This window comes from Rousettus aegyptiacus, unplaced genomic scaffold, assembly GCF_014176215.1.
Source record: "Rousettus aegyptiacus isolate mRouAeg1 unplaced genomic scaffold, mRouAeg1.p scaffold_m13_p_2, whole genome shotgun sequence".
Classification (NCBI taxonomy): Eukaryota; Metazoa; Chordata; class Mammalia; order Chiroptera; family Pteropodidae; genus Rousettus; species Rousettus aegyptiacus.
The window spans coordinates 149992571-150013584 of NW_023416295.1; the positions used below are offsets into that span (position 1 = coordinate 149992571).

Sequence of the window (21014 nt, forward strand, 5' to 3'; positions counted from 1 at the left end):
GTAAATTTATGAGTTGGTATTCTATGATTAATTTACGTGAATATTTCAAAATGATTTTCTTTTTAAATAAAGCTTTGTCTGTCTCAATGTACTACTTTCTAAATGCACTTAGGTCCTCCTTTTACGTGATCCTGTAAACAAGAGATTACTGATATCCCTACTTAAACAGTGGATCAGTATTAACACCCTTGCAAATGACTCTAGAGTGAGGAGTGGGGAAGAAGGAGTTACAGGAATTTCTAGCATTATGAATAGTCTAAATGAATTTGATAATTAAAAGACTCCTTGAATATTTCTTAGACATATCTGCAAAATCTTACAAATGAGGACTATGTGTGCCTTAAGCTTAATTGCTATACATGAAAATTCTTTTTTGCCTGAGAGTCTGAATGTTGTTTGAAAAGCAAAAGATCACATTATATATTTTGAAAACCCCATCTTGTAAAACAGGACTTTGTTTCCTTTCTCAGAGAATCTTCGGTTTGTTCCACTGAGAAAAAAAGAGCCCGTGAATGTGGCTATAGAATGATCTCTCTTGATCCTTGGACCAAACTGAGGGAAAAGTCTAACAAATGCATCGTTTTGCAGTAAATTAGATCAGATTTCCGCATCTCCGCACTCAGTCTGTGAGCTGACAGTTCAGTAAAATGTTCCCTTGTAAGGTTCGCCCTCTTAGGAAAAGGGGCAATAATTCATCATTAGGATTTCAGAGTCCAGGTGTAGATGGAAACTGATGGAGCCTCCAGCGAGGCAGGGAGAGTGCGTGGAAGAAGAAAATTTTATCTGAAGCCTAATTCCCTGGTTACAGCAGAGAATAATTAAGATAATATTGCTCCAAGAGTCCTTTAATGATTAAAAATCACATATGCAGAATCCATAAATTGGAGGGCAACAAATTGGAAGGCTATAACGTCAGAGAACTGTTTTGTACACATTGTAGTGGAAAGTACACTAGTGGCTGCATGCTGTACGGGCAGCCACCAGAGACCGGGACCATTCCAAGGACTTTGTTTAGATGCAACAAATCATTTGTCTGTTATTAACCCAGAGCTTGTAATTATGCAGATTGCCATAGATTTTCCTGGGCCTGGAAGTGAGATTGAGGGTTGTTCACAGTATAGCAGGCAGCTCAGGGCTGGCCATGCATTACTGAGCTTGCCACATTTATCATGTTGACTGATGGCAGCAGAAGCAGGTCTCAGGTCCCAGTGGTTAATGTAGTGGGTAATTAACTGTCATTTGCCTAGTAATAGGCTGATGATCAATGGTTTGTGTGGAAACAAATTCTAATCAGGTAGCTGATAAATGCTCAGCTAGCGAGAGCAATTGAAATTGGGGGAAACTATGTCCAGAATTTCAAAATGGCATTGTGTGTGTATGTTTATTAGGTATAAGCAAACTGAGTAGTTCTTAAAAACTGCTTTCTCTCAGACTAATCACATTTTATATCCACCAGTGCATCTATATTCACGGAATAAAGAACTTTTAAGATTTCCTTATTTCTTGAAAAAATAATAATAATGAAAGAACAGAAGGAACAAATGGCACATGTAAGTGATGTGACTCCCGAATAGATCACATGAAGTACGCTGAAAAGTAAATGTGAAATGTTAGAATGAACAAAAAAAAATTCTGCTGACAAAAGAACAGGATGAAAGCTGTAGTTCGTGATGGTTTTATTTTTAATGATGCCAGTAGGAGATGTGAGATATTATATTCCCAATGAGTTTCTTTTTAAAGAAAAATTATTTCCCCAAATAGGGATTGAGAACAGAAAGGTTATTAGAGATATATTCCTTAAAATAAGCATATTAAAACATTTTAAAAATTCAGGAAAATAAGTGAATGTTCCTTACTTTTTATCAAGTGCACAGATTATACTTAGCAAACCAAAAAGCACAGTTTCTACCCTCAAGGTGCTTAAATTCTTCAAGAGACAATCTAACAAAAACATAAGCATAAACATTTATCATGAGTTTTGCCAAATATTTAGAAGCCATTCGCACAACTCCTTCCGTTTGTCATTAGCTTGGTAAAAGGAAATAGTTATAAACTTGAAAATTAATATGAATGCCTTAAGCAAAGACCTATCTTTGGAGTATATAAAAAGTAATAAGAGAAACTTAAGCACATTTGTGTGTAATCCTTAAGTTCAATACAATGAAAGGCTAAGATTTTTTAAAGTACATTTTTATAACTAAAATGAGTTTTCTTTATAGCACCTTTGAATTCATTAGTTTAGAACTGCTTTTAATTTGGTCTTTCCCATGAGAGCCATTATATTTTTCTCCTGTCAGCCTGATGCTGGAGAAAAAAGAAAACTGGCAGATGTGGTGTGTTTCATCTAGTTTGCTTCCTAGTTAAAAAGTACATTAACTACTATGCACAGAATATTATTTGTAATAACTCTTCACCACCATTAACAACTTTAAAGAAACTTGGTTTAAATATCACCAGTGCAAATGGATAAAATATTTTATTTGCTCCCATTATGAAACCATGGAGATATTTTATGTTCTACTATATTTTAGGTCATTACAATAACTATTTGCAGGAATCTACAGCAAATAGGATTTTTTAAAAATACCTTTTTCCCAGACAATTCCAGTGGTTCTTATAGTATATTATATTTCTACTCCTGATCTAGCTATATATAGTTTACAGCCTCATTTACTTTAATGTGCTACCTGAATAACATAATCATAGCTATAACTATGGTATAGAGCCATAAGGTACATGCACCTTTAATGTTTTTTGACTATTTAAATGGTTTGTTCGTAAATTTTCTTTTATTTATAATGGCAAACCTTTTAGTGACTAGATGTCAAAAAACAGTGAGTTGTTCAAATGTTTTTTGTCCCAATTATAATGTTTAATATGTGGTATTAAAATCAAACTTGCATTGTTTTTATATTTACCATGTATTCTAACAAGTAAAACATTTTTGCTGTGGATTCACCCCTGTTGACTTCTGTTTGTATAAGCTTCTCATTGTATTTGTCTTTTTCTTTTCTTCTCAAACAAGATGTGATTCTCATCAAGAAAGGTCAACTGTGTATGTATTACCAAAGAATATTTATGTATACACCTAGGATAAAACTCACTTGAGTATATTATAAGGCATTGTGTATTGATATCTTTACAAAGTGTATTAGCGTTTTCTCTAGTCGCCATCTCAGATTTCCCTGTAAGAGTTTGAAAAAAATGTTTATTGTTCTAGGCTCTTCGGTGTAACGGGAAACTGTGCAGCCTGTAGTAAGCTCATCCCTGCCTTTGAGATGGTGATGCGTGCCAAGGACAATGTGTACCACCTGGACTGCTTTGCATGTCAGCTTTGTAATCAGAGGTATGTGGATTTCATTTTGGCTTCTGAAAATGGTAAAAGTTTCTTTGCTGGCTATTTATTTAATAGATGGGAATTATATTAGTACACTTTACTTAAAGCAATTAATCTCACCCTTTTTATTGTCTGTAAATGTTTATTCCGTGCCAGAAATGAACCACTGAAGAGAAAGATCTTAAAACTATACTTGAACTTGAAAGAAATGAATCATATAATAGGATGTGATAAGAAACGAAAACACTTCTATAAACTTTTAGTCTCGTTATTATTCATTCTTTTCTTTATTATTTTTCTGTCTTTTAAAATGTGGATTTAAAATGTTTTATTGTTTTGTACTGCTTCTGTTAGCAAACAAACTTGCACCAAAGCGAGTATATAGGAATTTGTGGAAGGCAATGTGTATTCATCTTATTTTTCATGCTTATGTTTGCCCTATTTCTTCATTTCTTATCTTGAATTTTAACCTTGTTTTATAGGTATATTTTAAGTTGCTTCAAGTTTCTTTAGGAATGAGGTTGGACATACTAATTATCAAGAATCAACATTTGAGAGGCAACACTGGAGAATGCAAAGAGTATTCCACAGAAAATCTAAATACCTAAATTCCAGTCTGGACTTTGCCCCTAAAAGATGTGTGACCATACACCAACAATATTAACTCTCTGGACCTCAGTTTTCTCCTTTATAACATATGGGAACTAGATGAGTCAATTTCAGAGAAAACTTTGATATCAAATTATTATGACTTCATCCCATTTTTCTATGTTGAAAGTTATAACTTTTATTTCAAGTGGGAACTATATACTACTGGTACCTGTTTTATGTGATAGATACAGAGGATATTAGAATATTAAAATATACAGATTATTAAAAATACATTTTGAAAATTAGTATATGAGGCCCTGTAGAATAGTAGAAAAAATATGATGTTTACAGTGAGAACTGTATTAAGATTTCAGTTCCATCATATATTAGCTGTGCGATCATATGTTACTTCATCTCTCTGATTTTGGTTTCCACACTCATAAAATAAAGACACTAATACCTATCTTGCAGATTTTGAAAATTAAATGAAATAATTTATGTTAACTACCAAGAACATAAAGTTCTCAAATATTAGTTCTTTTACTTTGATACATATTTTAATTTTATGAAATTATATTTCATTAACTTGGTTTTTACATGAGATGTATATCTCAATAATGTCTCCCGCTAAATGTAGATATTCAGAATGTGGTTCAGTATACCTTGCAATGTATAAGTTACTCAGAAAATGATTCAGGAAGTTATCACACAACATCATGAGTCTTCCTAATAAATACTTGAAAACAATGTAGCTTAATTCAGCCTACAGTGGTGACATTTAACCAAACATAAATTAGCAAATGCACATGTTGTTTATTGTAAGGACATGAATTAACAAACACAAATTCCACACATCCATGCACACATGTTTTATGCATTTGTCCTAGTATGTGTATACATTTTAAAGTGTATTAATAGTAAAGTTAAAAAACTTCTGTTTATTTATCACATTCATATACTAATAGCATCCACAATATAGTTGTCTTTATGCAATAATAATATTTATTGCTTTTCTACTTATAAAAGGTTACATATTTACAGTAGAAAATTTAAAAAATTCAAGGGATAAAGAATAACATTGTCTTATATCTCACTATTCTCTCACTATTTCAAAAGAAAATGTTTTAATATTTTGGTGTGTAGCCAGCCATATGTTTTTTGCATACATATATAACAAATGATACATAGCATATATTTTATATCCATATTTAAGCAGCTTAAAAAAAAGTTACACTGGAGAATCCTAATGTTTGATATTTGGAGATTTTAATTTAGCATTCTGTGCCTTTTTACCTGCCTTTAAAAATTCTTTTGAGATTTTAATTTACTTGTGTTCAGTTTTATAGATAGAGCTGCATATATGATATCATCAGATGTAGGTTATTTCTTCAAGTTTTTATATTATCAATATTATCAGTGTAATATGGATTTTATAAACAAACAAATACTGAAATCTATGTCAGGATAAATTCACAGGAGCAAAAATTAATTAGACAAAGTATATAACAGGCTTGTGTTATATATTGCAGAATGCTCTCTAGAAAAGTTATTCCAATAATACTCACACCAGAAATGTAAAAACTATTCACTCCCTCAAATTGACTCTAATACTGGGAATTATTTTGTTTTAATCCTTAAAGGATGAAAGAGGGTGTCTCATTTTAATTTTTAATTAGCAGTCATTTGCTTACTCGTAGCCTTTTGCTAATTCTTCTTTTGGGGAACTGACTGTTTATGCCCTTTGTCCATTCTTCTATCAGGGCAGACTTACCTATCTCATTCATGTTCTACACAGAAAATTAAAACATCATTCAAGTACTAAACCCAGCCTAAATTCTATTATGATGCAAAGTAATTGTAGGTTGTTAATGCTATTTACCTATCGTATATCACTTTTATTTCACCATTGAAATAAAAAGTTGCACTCACAATTAAGTCTCTCTCCCCAATAGAACTCAGTCAAGTAAGACAAACACTCCTAAATTTTGACTCTAAAACTGTTCACATTCTTATTGCTGCAAAATACTATTCTAGTATCATTATTAAAGTACCTAATATATTTCTGTGTTCGCTTCATTTATTATATGCCATAATGGGACTACATATCTTTAGTGCTGGTTATGCACAATTAGCACTTAGTTATTGTCTTGTCACTTCAGCCCCTACAAGACAAACTTCTTTAATGCAGGAAGTCAGCTAATCTTCATCAGCCAAGCAAAGGAGACAAATTTTGTTACTCTTAATACAGAGGGTTTTCAATATAGGAAATTCTGCTTTTACTTTGACATTTCCTTAAGAAATCCTCTCCAATAAAGCAATATGCCACATGAACCTATACTTTTAGTAGCCAAATCATTGTCATAGGATTGTACCTTTACAGATAAAACACAAGACAAATAAAGAATTGATAGGTACATTCCCTTAAGCAAACTTTATTGACATCTGAAATTGTGGTATCATACATGCATATGAATTTTATTTAGCAGTTATTTCATCTTAATTTCTAAATCAAAATATCATTAATATTATAAATATTTATGAATATTCAAAAAACAATAATAATAATCGCCTATCAGGATTGGCTGTCCCTTGTATATAATTTCTCTGCCCCTTTTAGGGGGGTATAGCTAAGAATGTGAGTCCTGAATTAAAAATCTAAAAGTTTTATTTTGAAAGGAAATCCAAGGAAAGTTATTTTAAGTGTCTTATGTAATAATATGCATCTTATTCAGAATTGAAAAATTCTATGTAATAGATTAATTTCTTAAAGGCAAATAAACCCCTCCCCTTAGAAAATTCTGTAAAACTAAATGATGTTTTTATATGAAAAGGAAGACATATTTGTTTGGAATGAAATTGGCTCAAATATGTAGAATCGTATAATGTTTCATTTTCTTTTATTAAAGAATAGAAGCACTGTTCTAGGCTCTGTAGGAACGGAAGGGAATAAAATTCAGTTTCTCCTTAGAGAAAGGACATCAAAGACTCAAAGGAGGTGTGATTGATGCTAAGCAGATCCATAGCAAAGGAAGAGAAGTCAGTCCTGGATGTCCTGGGGAAGCAGCAGAGGCTTGATGTGCTGGGTTTTAAAAAAGAACTCCCTAAGACTGGTTAGGATATAGGAAGTGTGTCTGGTGGGGGAGTTGGGGAGATGACGAAGCCAGGAACCACTGAAGAAAGGGATTCCCAGACAGATGGAGCGGCATGTAAGGCATGAAGGTGTGAAAGCATCTGCTGTGTTCAGGAAATAAAAAATAGCTTAGTGTGCTCGAGATTAGACTGGGAGTTTGGTAGGGATGTGGAGGAGTGAGGCATGGAGTGAAGAACAGGAGATAAAATTGTAAAGGTGGGAAGTCAATGACTGAAAGTCAAAAGGAATACAAATTAAAATTGTTCCATCTAAAATACCTTTGTTATTTAAAGTAATTGATTCTGGAATGAATCCATCTTAACGAATGTATATTGACCACTCATCTCAAGTAGTAGTACAATTTATGATGGTATTTCAACTCATAATCATTTACCTCAGCACTGCTGTTCAGAGTAGGAAACTTGTTATACCCTCATGAGAAAATTTGAAATGCCAAAGTAAATGATATACTAATAAATAAGTGCTTTGGGAAAGATTGGAATGAATTGATTTGATCAGGGAACACTGTTGGAAGGAATGTAAACTAAAGAATTTTTGGAATTCAAGTAGATGAAAAAAGGAGAAAAATATCTTTCTAGGTAGGGAACATTTTAAGCAATGATGAAAAGATTACCATTGGCAAAAAATAATGATAGCAAATTCTGATATACTGTTGGTTATATACAGACAGACATTGTTCTGTCTTACATATACTAACTCATTTAACACTCAATATAACTCATAAGTAGGTACCATTATTAACCTCATTTTACACATGAGGAAACTGAAGTACAGAAAGTTTGTGAAATTTATGCAAGATTACACAGTTAGAAAAAGATAAACTCATGATTTGAATCCCTGTAGTCTGGTTTTAGTCTCTGGACTCAGAGCCAGTATGAGGGCCCTGGCCTGTTTCAAGAGGGATATTTTATTTTCTGGCTAAATGGATATAAATGAGAAGAGATATAGTGGAGTTATAGTAAGATAGACTTGAATAATGTCTGGCAGGACTTAAGGTATATATAGTGTAATTTAGGGCAGAAAAGATTGTTAGGAATGAAGTGTGTAATGACAACTGGGCTGTCATTGGAAAAAGAAGATATATTTGTCCATAAGTATATAATGATGGGATAATAAGTATATAACCTGCACTTCTTACTGAAAACAAAGTACAGTGTAAAAATCTCCATCTTTTAGTAACCGAGTATCTTAAATATGAAGGTAGAGACATTGGAAATATGGATTAGATCCCCCCCTCTTTTTAAAGTATTACGGAAATAGAAATTAATTATAATTGACCGTCACTAACTTTAGGGAAATAAGATCACTAAGTTAACATTTTCATTCCTTAGAAAGGAGATTACAAAAGGAGATTTTTTAGTAGAGGCTTTTGATAACCTGCTCAAAACTACTCTAAGCCCATATTTTATAGAGATGATTTATTATAGTTATTTTCTCTACTTTTCAAGTTGCTAAGACCATATGAATTCAACTAGAATCCTTTCAAAATATCTGGAAATTAAATCTATTATTAATTTCAAAACACTAGATGGTTTAAAAATCTGATTAAGCATCTTTTTATTCCTCAACATATTTTTTTTCAAAATAAAGGCAAAATTAATTGAATTGACTATACTGCAAGTAATTAGAATTAGATTACAAGGAAGATTATCCATTTACTTTCAGGAATTTTAGTGCTATCTCTTAATATACTAACAGTATCTTCTGGTCATCACTGCTCTTAAAATATTTTTTTACAAGTGCTATATCTCATAAGGGGGTAGTTATATAACATTGGAAATTAGCCTCTTATAAAACTCAGTTATAGATTTTAAGTGTCTGATATATGCATTGCTGTTTCTCTAATTCATGTTTATATATGCCGCATTTTAAAGAAGAATACTAATTCTAATTGCATACCAACCATAATCTGCTCTTAACCATAGCTTTCAAGGCTGTTTTGAGTTACATATGTAAGTGTGACATTCCTCACCAATGCTTTCTTACATCTTGACTTTTAAGTATAAATTGAAATGCACATAAAATGTACTTTATCCAGTTGGCAATATATTAGTAACAAAATATTCAGGTAGGAATATTTTAGATGAATTCCATTTATATTACCAACGTCTCATTGAATGGTAGGCAAACTTTTTTACAGTTATGAAAAGGAATAACAGTAATACAAAAATACCTGTATAACTTTGACTCATGCTTTACTGCCTCCAGGTAAAAGCATGGGTCTTGAATCCAAAGAAACCTGGTTCTTTTCCTTCCTCTACCACAGACCTTCTAGCCATGGAAACTTGGGCAGGTTTTTTAAATTCTTTTAGGAAATCTTAGGTTTTTCATCTGAAAAAGGCAATGATAATCTCTATGTTCTAGGTTGGATGGAAGAAATAATATGATTATATATATATATATGCATACACACAAATATACATATACATATATATACATACATATATATATATATATGGATTAGCATTAGCACTTGGTAAGTACTTTATTAAAAGGTGGCTATTTCAATTACATACATTCCAAACATTGAGGTAAAGCGTTACGTATTTTATTTCTACTCTTTAACACAAACTTACAAAAGTGACTGATATTACTGAAAAGAAAAACTGGTTGCATCTAACTAAAGTGGAAAGTTAAAATTTGAATCCTATTCATCATAATATGTCTCTCTACCTTGTCATATATTTCTTATTTTAACATCCCTACAATCCAGTGATATAGCTATTTTATCTTACCTACAGAAAGTTCGAAAGGTATCTTATATATCCTGCAGTGGGTGGGTAAAAGCAGTAGGTCTCAGAACTAGATCCCTGGCCTTTTGGTTCAGTGCTTTTCTCATTATTAAGTACTCAGAATTTATTAATCTATAAATAAAAATTATCTAAATTTCAAGGTCTCTGAAGGTAAGAATAACGACATGATGTGAAAAAAAAACCATCATGTTTTTATTTAATAACAAATAGAATTTTGGGGATTGATAAAAATTACGTTGAAAAAATTAAGTAAAATTTTAGACAATACGGATTTGAAAGTATTTCCAGTTTAGCTGATTTTTAGGAAAAAAAATTAGTGACATCATTCGGAACACAAGAGTGTTTTATTAAATTTATTTTGGATATGATATTTTATTATTAGCTTTAGTTCAAATTAATTTCAATAGTAATATAAATTGAAAAATTTTGAACAGTAGTCAAATCTATTCTACATGATATTTTACATAATCTCACAAAAGATGAGCATCTAATTTGGCTATAAGGCCTGTCCAACAAAAGACATATTTTCTTTTATTCAACATACCTTAGTATCATGATTATTCACAAAAACTAATTTATTCAAATACTGCTTTTTAAGCACGGTGTTTAAAGTTTATAGTTTGCAACCATTAAAAAGAAGATGTACTTAAAGTCTAAATTTGAATGTTCATTGTATCTAATAGCCTTGACCACAAACAACTCTAGGATTTCAAGATCAGCACATAGTCTCTACTTTCAATCAACATCATCAGCAGGCAGTAATCCTGGGGAAAAAAAGTAAATTCCACAAATAAACAGACCAATCTTCTTTAAGAGGAAAGCTAATTCTTTTCAATCTACTTTTTTTATTACACCATTTTTCCCTCTATCTACTTAGCTAGAATAAGGATAAATTTCCAAAGCTACCCGGTTGGAAAATAAATAGGTTCACTGTTTGTCTAGCATTCCAATCTTTGCAAATGTAAATCAGTCCAACTGCTCCTCATTTAAACTTTCAACTTCACAAAACATTAAAGGGTGGCTTTCACTACACAATTTAATCTACTCACTAAGATTTCTGCTTGAACATCATTTGAAATTGACTATCTGATAAAGAGAGACCACTATCAAAGGTCGGTGAGGTCAACATGTATAATTACAAGTAGTTTAACTGGGTCAACTCTACCAGACACTGCTGTTTGAAGGTTACATTATTACAATTAAAAATATATACAACTCTCCCCAGAGTTACTTTATTGTTAAATGTACTGGAAACAGCAAAAGCATTTATTTCTGACCTTAATTCTGTCCAATGTGTCACCACTGGGAAATTATACCAAAAGAGCACTTATTAAAAACATTACTGTCTTGCACATTTAACAATGCTTCATAGAATAAAATAATAATTAGCTACTGAAAACTAGTTTATTTATCACATCAATATTAAGAAATTTGTTCAGGTTACTCTTGGGTAACCTAATTCATTGGAAGTGCTCTAAGAAATGACATTTATAATTTTATAGTTGGTGAACTTGCCAGAAACAAAGGAATATGGCCTAGCAAAGCCTGGTGCTAAAACAACTTTCACTTCAGAACGATCACTTTCAAATTACTAGAATTTAGTCACATTTTAATAACGAAATAAAAGGAAGCTTTAAAATGAGCTATTTTCTAATCGTTTGATTCATTTTAACCTCTTTTACTTTTTTATATAAAGTGGATAAATGGCCAATGATGAAATCTTTCAGAATTACTGTAGTGAAATGTTATTATCATTCTTTCTTATTTTAATGAGTGTGTATATAGATTAGTTGTTTTTTTTTTACAATGTGGTAAAAGAAAAAAAAAGTCACCTTTGCTTCCCTATGTATTTTCTTCGATGTTCCTTTGATTTTTATAGATTAAGGTTGGTTTAGTGTTGACAACTTTCTAAGACAAGTTTTCAAATCGGGGAATTACCATGTGAAATTATTATTAGGAAAAGAAATCTTCAAATCTATAAATCTGAGTGAAATAGTCTTAACACATTTTTTTTAAAATATTTTCAGATTTTGTGTTGGAGATAAATTTTTTCTAAAGAATAACATGATCCTTTGCCAGACGGACTACGAGGAAGGTTTAATGAAAGAAGGTTATGCACCCCAGGTTCGCTGATCTCTCAACATCACCCCATTAAGAATATGAAGCACTACATTCTTTTATCTTTTTTGCTCCACATGTATATAAGAATTGACACAGGAACCTACTGGATAGCGTAGATATAGGAAAGCAGGATGGTTATATGGAATAAAAGGCGGACTGCATCTGTATGTAGTGAAATTGCCCCAGTTCAGAGTTGAATGTTTATTATTAAAGAAAAAAAAAGTAATGTACATATTGCTGGATTTTTTTGCTTGCTATTTGTTTTTGTGTCACTTGGCATGAGATGTTTATTTTGGACTATTGTATATAATGTATTGTAATATTTGAAGCACAAATGTAATACAGTTTTATTGTGTTACCATTTGTGTTCTGTTTGCTTCTTTGTATTGTTGCATTTAGTACAATCAGTGTTTAAACTTACTGTATATTTATGCTTTCTGTATCTACCAGCTATTTTAAATGAGCTGTAACTTTCTAGTAAAAAATTGAAGCCCAAATCTCACTAATGATACACATATAGATAAAGCAAGTCTATCAACATTAAAAATACTAAAAAAAAAAAAAGACACACACAAAGCATTTTAACAACATCCACTTATTGCCACTATGATTTAGAGTTTACCAGTGTTCTCATTATAACCCCCTATTTTCAGAGGGTTAAGATCAGCTTTAAAAAAATGCATAAAAATTTCATCTTAAAGCACTTTCATTTTATACCAACATGAAAAGTGCCATTTTTAGAATAACTTTAAAGCTTAATGGTTATCCTTTTAATATCTTTTGTGCGTGTGTACATATGTGTATGTGTGTATGTGTTCTTTACCTGTATAATGGCTTTGGGTTTTTTTGTTTGTTTTTGATTTTGTTTATTTTTAGTCACCCATTCACCCCTTACGTAAACTAGTGCCTTTGGGTATCATGTAAATTTTTTCCAAAGGGTTAATTTAAAAAGTGTTACCACAATTATGAGATAATTTTAAAATGATAAATTTCTTGTATAAATTTTGCCCAGATCTCTCCATAAGAGTTAAGGGTTAATAACTTTATGGCTTGATAAATTTCTGGCACTAAAAGGAGTTGAGTGTGAATCTACTGAAATCATAATGCACATTGAAGCTATGATGATATTTGAGTAGAGAAGTTACTTTTGATCAGAGCAACATAATACTTATAGAGAATCTTCTAGAAGAAGAGAAACAAAGGGATTGGTAAGAAGCTGAGAACTGGTGATTATATATTTTTCTGTATTTACCTGCCACTTATTTTAATGTTTAAAAGTTAACACTTTAAAAGTTCAATGTGTCTTACTCTATTGCTTTAAGTAATTACCCACTCAGAATATATCACTTAGGCTGAAATCTGTCATTCCATTTTTTAAAGGTGAAATATTCCCTTACCTACATGATAGCTGATAAAGAAGAAAACTTCCTAAACATAGAAATTACGGAGAATGATTATTTAAATTACAATTTAAGAAATAAAAATGAGTCTATAACCCCATCTTCTGGGTTGCTCACAGTTTGCTTCTTTGCTTCTGTTCCCTGTACTAGAACTACTTTCCAGCAAATCTAATTCCTCACAGGCACAATGAAGCATATTTTTACTAGAGCGAATTTAGTGTTGTGGTTTTCTTCGTTATTTATTTTTTTCCTGATCACTTGTATAGGAAACAATATTTTCTAGTATTATTTGCACACATATTTGGTCCTGTCAGTACATATATATTGCAGATGAAAATTAAATGTGATACCTGAATTCTTGGTTCGGTGCCAAAATATTAAGCTGCAAATAATGCTGACATGGATTTGAGTTGTTTTAAAACAAAGCTTTATTATGGACATGCATGTGAATCTGGATATTGCCTCTTATTTTTAAGAAAATAATTCTGTGAAAAGTGAATGATATGTATTTTTTACAAATGCTTCATGGTTAAGAATGTTCAAGTCATGTGTCCTCCAAATTTGAAATACGTGGAAAAAAGAATTTCAAAAATAGATATTTGGAGCTTATAAAATAACTATTATTTTAGCCTTAGGCCTTACATTTGTTTCATGAAAAGACTTGCGTAGCCAAAACCAAAAATAAACAAACAAAAAAACAGAACAAATGGGGGAGGGGAGATAGTGAGAAATGTTTTTCATAATTCTGTAGCCCTGCTAGTACCTATTAAGAGTTGCTTGAGATTCATGTGGATGTACAATTTTAATCGTGGTTATCTTTTTCAAATGATCTTTTAAAGATCATTTAAATGATTTTGCATATGTTAAGATAAATATGTCAAAATACCTGTAAACTGGAAACAAACTGTTCAACTATTCAACTATTCTTGCCACCCAAAGACCAAACAACGTTTTTACTACCTTTTCTTTTGCTTAATCCTTGGGGAGTTAATTCTTATGCTCTTTCTACAAACAAAATTACTCACCTAGATTAAAGATTAAGGCCTTAATCTCCTTAGATTATCTTTCATCTCTATGAAATTGTGAAACAAGACAGAAAAAGGCCATTTTATAACTAATTGCCCATTAAATGGTAGCATTTTTGACCTGAAGTACTGAGCTAATTGTCTTGCCTATTCAAAGTCCTGAATTGTTGTCAACTTTCCTCTTTTGTGTTGTGTAGCCCTGATGTCACTTAGCTTGTTATCGATGCCTCCAGTAGGACACCTCCGCTGGAGCTTTGATTTCTCAAGCAGGGAAAGCTCACTTCCTAACATGCATTTCACATGGGCTGCCTCTGATGAAGGCCCAGGCACCTCCTGTCCACCAGAATGCTGGCTGAGTTGAAAAGCTGACCTGTGTTTGTAATTTCACTTTCATCTTGCTTAATAAATATCTGCTGGATTCTTTCATTCATTTTTTATATTTGGATTTATGTTTTTAATAAAAGGGGTATTACACTGTTTGATTGCTCTTAATTGGCAAAATCTAAGATGATATCTAGAAAGCATACATCGAGTTCATGTAAAAGGAAAAAAGTATATAAGGACATTTAAAAGGTAAATCATAAGCGTAGACAAAGTGCCTCGAATGCTTTCTCTAAATGTTATATGTGGGATCTCTGAGCTAGGTAGTTTACTATTATTTACTTTTGTGGGGAAAATAAAACTGTCAAAAATGAAGGTAGCGATTACTGGGTATAATTTTGTACATACATACAAATTTTAAGTGATCTTTCTTAAAGCGACTGTGTTGTCAGACTAAATTTCAAATTTCCTCTTTTCTGTACAATGAATGAAAACAAAAAACTCAACTAAAACCTACATTTTCTAGGAAGAGATGGTGTGCCTTAACTGAAACATGGTCCTGAAAATTATATTTGTTGTAAAACATACTATATATAAATTGTTTCCTTCTAACTATCAATTTAAGAAAACTACCTTCTAAATAGTCACTTAAACAATTTCATAGAAATGATATAGGCCAAACATGTTTACTGTTCACTTCAGTCAGTTGCAAAAACAATCTTCATGTTTACTGTAATAGGCCATTAGCACAGAATACAGTATTAGCAAAAGCCTTTTGATTATTACTTTTCCTTAAAAACACCATTATAGATATTTCTTAAATGTGACTTTAATGCAATTTAAGGTACTAGAAAGCAAAGCTTTAATATAGTCATGATTTCAATTGACATTTGCTGAGAACCTGCTATTTGACAGGTCTTGCCCTGAGCCCTCAGCCTCCTGTCAGGCAGACTTAGGATACTTCAGACATTAGATGACTTTAAGTTGTCTTTGCACTGGTTTGTACTCATCTCAAACCCACTAATAATGAGCATATTAAAGTGAATATGATCTTCTACCTATTCAGCATTTCATTGATATGAAAGCCCCAGAAAATATCTCAAGTAATCAATGTGTTCAGAGAATTATCGCACACAAATTACTCATTAACTCAATAGCACATAATAAAAAAGAACATCAATTAATTAATGAGTCACCCTCAGATCACTGTGATTACAATAGAGCTCTGTTGAAACAGCAGTTATAAATGGAGCTGCCTCTCTTTATTCATTGTTTGCAATTGGCCCATTATTTGCCTGAAACCAGTGTCATATTTAATACATGCCTGTAGGTAATTGTGTGATTAGTATCATAAATGAAGAATTTAGAAAGTTGATTGCTTATAAGACCTAAAAAAATGGTTAGGAAAATAAAGAAAACTCACATTTTTACTATAGCTTTTTTTGAAGCCAAGTTATTATAAGGTATTATGTATCTAAACATTATAAGGATTAGCTGCTAAAACATTTAAAAGTAAATTTTATAATGCTTTAGAATACACATATTCTGATTTCAGTAACTTTTCACAGACTAAAATAGGCATGACCAGTGTTGTAACCATTTGAGTACCCCATTAGGAACGGGGCTAGTTGGGGAGGATGGGTGGAGATGGACTGCAATAAGGGAAGAGATTAAAAGAAATACCAACATTACATACAAAGTCATCAACTAAAGTTTCCCAACTATCTCAGTAAATGCCATTCCAATAAGCTTATAGAATAATTATAACAGTTCCCTTAGGTAAGTCAGAAACATCTGTTGGTAACACATAGCAGGTGTTAACAATTACACATATTGAAATTTTTAAAAATGTTTTTAATTAAAAGAATTCTTGTTTTCTGAAAAAGAAAATATGTTAAATTCAAAGATACTCCTGTTTTGAGTGTGCAGATCACGTAATGCACAAAATTGTAAAGCCCAAATCATCTTGGATCAACTAGGTTTTGTGTTTGGTTCAGATCATTGCAATCAAATGTGAATTAGAATTCATTGCACTTTTTGCACAATTGGTGTTCTGGGCTGAGGAGCTGCATACTCATGAAATTGGTATAGCAGAACTGAGTACAGAATATTTGGGCTTTATTAGAAAGGTGGTTGCTGTTAACTATACCGAATTTAATGGACACAGTACAAAAAAAAATGGTAAATGGTAGCAAGAGGCATCAAATGATAGATTATCAAAATCTTTCTTAACCCTGTCAAAGATGTTAAATCACCTAAAATAAAACAGTCCATTTGCAACATGCAACATTATCATATGACCCATCTTCGATAGCTTTTAATAATAACTAACACTTACTGAACACTTGCCATATATCAGGTAGTTTCCCATACCCATGTAATTTCCACAACACCCTTTACAGATTTTAAATGAAAGCACAAAGAAGTTACTTAAGTTGTCCTAGATCATAGAGCTAGTTAAATAGTGGACTGAGATTTAAACATAGGCTTTCCAGCTCTGGGGCTTAGCCACTGTTAAAGGGTTGTTGTTGTTGTTGTTGTTGTTGTTGTTATTTATTAGTGTTATTATGTGAATTATTTTTTAGCTAAGAACTAGAAGTTATCGGTGCTTCAGCAAAAGTTCCAAATATTTTGGAATTAATGTCATCTTTAAAGATGAAAATTGGGAATGAGAGTGATCCTGATTCCCTAGATGCAATATATTTGAGGAGCTCTTTTTTCTTTCAATCACACCATTAAATAATTTGTTTCAACCTGCAAAGCCAGGATACCAAGAATAGAGGATTCCCTAGAATGGATGGCAGTATCAAGAAGAAGAGGTAGCACAAACTTAAGTAACTCCAAGTAGAAGCTGCAATTTTCTACATCAGGATGAACATGCTGGGGTGAGGTGAGGCTAGACTCATCTCAAAAGTCAAGATAATAAAACTAGTTTCTCACCTGTCTTTGATATTTTATAACTTACTTCCATAAGATGATATGAAAGCAAGTTTAAAGCCGAAATCGCAATCTTTGTCAAGATCTGTGTTCACTAGTGTAAAATACAAAAGTTTTACAGGATGCCGCTTCTGGGTCAGCTGCCAATATAGCAAACTCTTTGGTCTCAGAATTACAATGGCAAGCTAGGCTGAAGCAATAGTGGGCAAAACAGTTATTCTTAACATAGACCAGAACAAAACTTCACCAGTTACAGTCTCATATTACCACAGAAAAATCTCCAAGGCATTCTTCCTTCCCCTGGGTTCAATTCCTTGCTGCCGTCCCTACAGCTACTTCCATATGCTGGGGTCCTTTTGAACCTAAATCATTCCAGATTAAGTGGTCCTAATGGGAACTCCCACCACACAGGAGCCTTCTGATATTTTCAGTATATAATTAGTACTTAAACTAAAGAGCTTGGAGTTGTGATGATCACTGAAGAATGTGGTCCGATTGCATTACATAAACAGTGTGTTGGTTCTCAACCTAGAAGGCACCATGCAACCCCCCTAAATTTTTGTTGTATAATAGTTTAGGTCAATTTACAGCATGACTTACTAAAATATCCCTAACAACATCCAGTTTTTCACAGCCCAAGTTTGGTGGAGCTGCTAGGTAATCTGATGTTAACTTTGACCTATAATCCCTGTACTCTTTTTAAAATATCCTCAATTTAGTGTGAATAAGAGCAGGGAGTAGGAGAAGACACAGAAACCACATCTGAGATAATTATTGGTACAGGAGAAGAAAATATGGGATGAAAAATTACCTGGAAAGAGCCAGGTAACTTTATGAAAAATGTCATTGAGCACCCACCATGTGTGCAGCACAATATTAAGCATTTAAAATTTTTTTCTGCCTGAGAGATTTGGGTGCATGAAATATGTTTGCTGCTATTTATTCTTTGTTTAATGTCCAATTTATTAAACATACTACTCTAACAAATGTAATTTCTCTGAACATTTGTACACCATTTAAACAGCTAATAAACCAAACCTTATAAATTTAATAAATTAAATCCAACCATTTAAACTTGATTAGAATCTTAGTCAAATTTTTCTAAATATTTCTTTTAATAAAATCCTATCCATTAAACTTCAAGTATTTTAGAACCAGACAGAAATTTTTACAATGTCTAAACTTGTTTTCTTAATCCATAACAAAAATTTTTATTTGTATTAATATATCCATATTTTGCCTCCTATCTTTTAAAGATTACATTAATAGTAATTTCTGGTAAAAAATAGAAAATATTATTTACACTAGCTGAAGTCGAAGGATCTGTGTTGCTGACTATATCGGCCTTGGTTGGGACATGAGAATAACGGCTCTGTCCAAAATGCTTTAAACTTGACAGTACACGTGAAGTTGGCCAATAATATAATAGCCATGCTTTTCTTGTTACAGCAATAGAACATTTTAAAGTCAGTCTTTCACATAGGTTATAATTTCCCATAACTCAATGCTTTCCCCCAAATTCATATGTATGCCATTTAAATATTTCATTATAAGCTATAGTATCATTTAGAGACTGTAATCTCCCAAGAAATAAGTAATTGAATCTATATAGTGAAATTTTCTGTTAGGACATCCTGCTAATCCTCTTTCTTGAACAAATTATTGGACTTTCTTTTGAACGGATTATAATGTATTACCACCTGTGTTGATTAGTACTTTGTGTTCTTGGTGTAATTTGACTTACAATTATCTACATTTAATCTTCTCTACTTAGAAAATAGAGACAAATACAAATTGACACTGTGTAAATAAATACACATTCAGCAGAAGAAATAGGGTACATATATCATCATATTTATTTATGTGTTTGTTTTGTTTATTTTATTTTTTTAACCCCATTTACTCATTTCACCCCATCCTCCACCTCCACAACCTCTGGCAACCACCAATCTATTGTCTGTATCTGGGAACTATTTGTTTTTAAATTCCATATATAAGAGAGACCATAAAGCATTCATCTTTCTCCGTCTGACTTAATTCACTTAGCGTAATGTTCTAAGGTCTATCTGTGTTGTTGCGAATGGCAAGACTTCATTCTTTTTTATGGCTGAATAATATTCCATTATATATACATATATATTATATCTATCACAATTTCTTTATTCATTCACCCACTGATGAACACTTAGGTTGTTTCCATATCTTGATAATTATAAATAATGTTGCAATGAACATGGGGTACATATATATTTTCAAGTTAGTGTTTTTATTTTTTTCCAAGTAAATACCCACAAATGGAATTGCTGAATCATATGACAGTTCTATTTTTATTTTTATAAGGAATCTCCATATTTCTTTCCATACTGGTTGCAATAATTTACATTTCTACTAATATTGTACAAGGGTTCCCTATTCTTCACATCTGTGCCAACATTTATTTGTTGTCTTCTTGATAATAGCCATTCTAACAGATATGAGGTGACATCTCATTGTGGTTTTGATTCACATTTCCCTGATGATGAATGATATTGAGCACATTTTCACTTACCTGTTGGCTCTCTGTGTGTGTCTTCTTTGGAAAAAAAAATGTCTATTCAGATCTTCTGACCATTTTTAATCAGATTGTTTTTTTTTTTTTTTTGCTATTGTGTGGTATTTTTCTTTATATATTTTGGATATTAGTACCCTTTTTAGCTTTATATATTATAACTATTTTATATACTTTACATTAACTTTTTCCCTTTTGAGTAGAATCATAGACCCATGGCTTTCATAAACTCGACTACATTGCAGGGGGATTTAGTAGTAGATTACAGTGTGTGTGTGTGTGTGTGTGTGTGTGTGTGTGTGTGTGTGCGTGTAGTTCTTACTATGCCAATGAAAAATTTGTTTTGTAAGACTCTATCTTAGAAACCCAGAAAGTCAAAAATAAAGGGCTTGAGAGAAAATGCAGGGTGCGGCACAAAAAGGTGAGCAAAAGGTTAACCGTTCCAGAGAAGAGTACTCTGAAAATTGCAGAGCCCGAAAAATGCAGTGTAAAAGCAACAGTAACAGAAATCGTTTGGAGGGAGAGGATTGGTATTACACAATATTAGTTGGGCATTAAAAAGAAAAGAATAAAGAAACTGAAGAAGTCAAGAGCTGAGACCATGACCTAACTACCCAAATCTAAAAGAGTATACCTTATTCTTCACCAAGGATATTTGACAAGAGCACATTTCTGCTACACTATTATCATCAGATTTATGCAGACCTTGATTACTTTTTAGTAAACGTGGTTATTATTTATCTCAAAATAGAATTTTCTTAGTCCTAATTAACCTTTTTTTTTCTTCATTGAAACCATTTGAAACTAAACATAGTGGTTAACAGCATCAG

General features: G+C 32.0%; 1 protein-coding gene across 6 annotated transcripts in view; it reads left to right on the forward strand.

The window, feature by feature from the left end:
- LMO3 (LIM domain only 3) overlaps positions 1–16152 on the forward strand; it is a 55876-nt gene extending 39724 nt beyond the window's left edge. For 4 of the 6 annotated variants that reach the window (XM_016159766.2, XM_016159765.2, XM_016159767.2 and 1 more), the window contains 2 exons: positions 3221–3346; positions 11860–16151. In XM_016159766.2, the coding sequence (XP_016015252.1) occupies positions 3221–3346; positions 11860–11965 (232 nt within the window). In that variant the 3' untranslated portion in view covers positions 11966–16151. Of the gene's footprint in view, positions 1–3220; positions 3347–11859 lie in introns of all 6 variants that reach the window. The other 2 variants (XM_016159763.2, XM_016159768.2) reach the window with 1 other exon arrangement.
- Positions 16153–21014: the final 4862 nt, after the last annotated feature.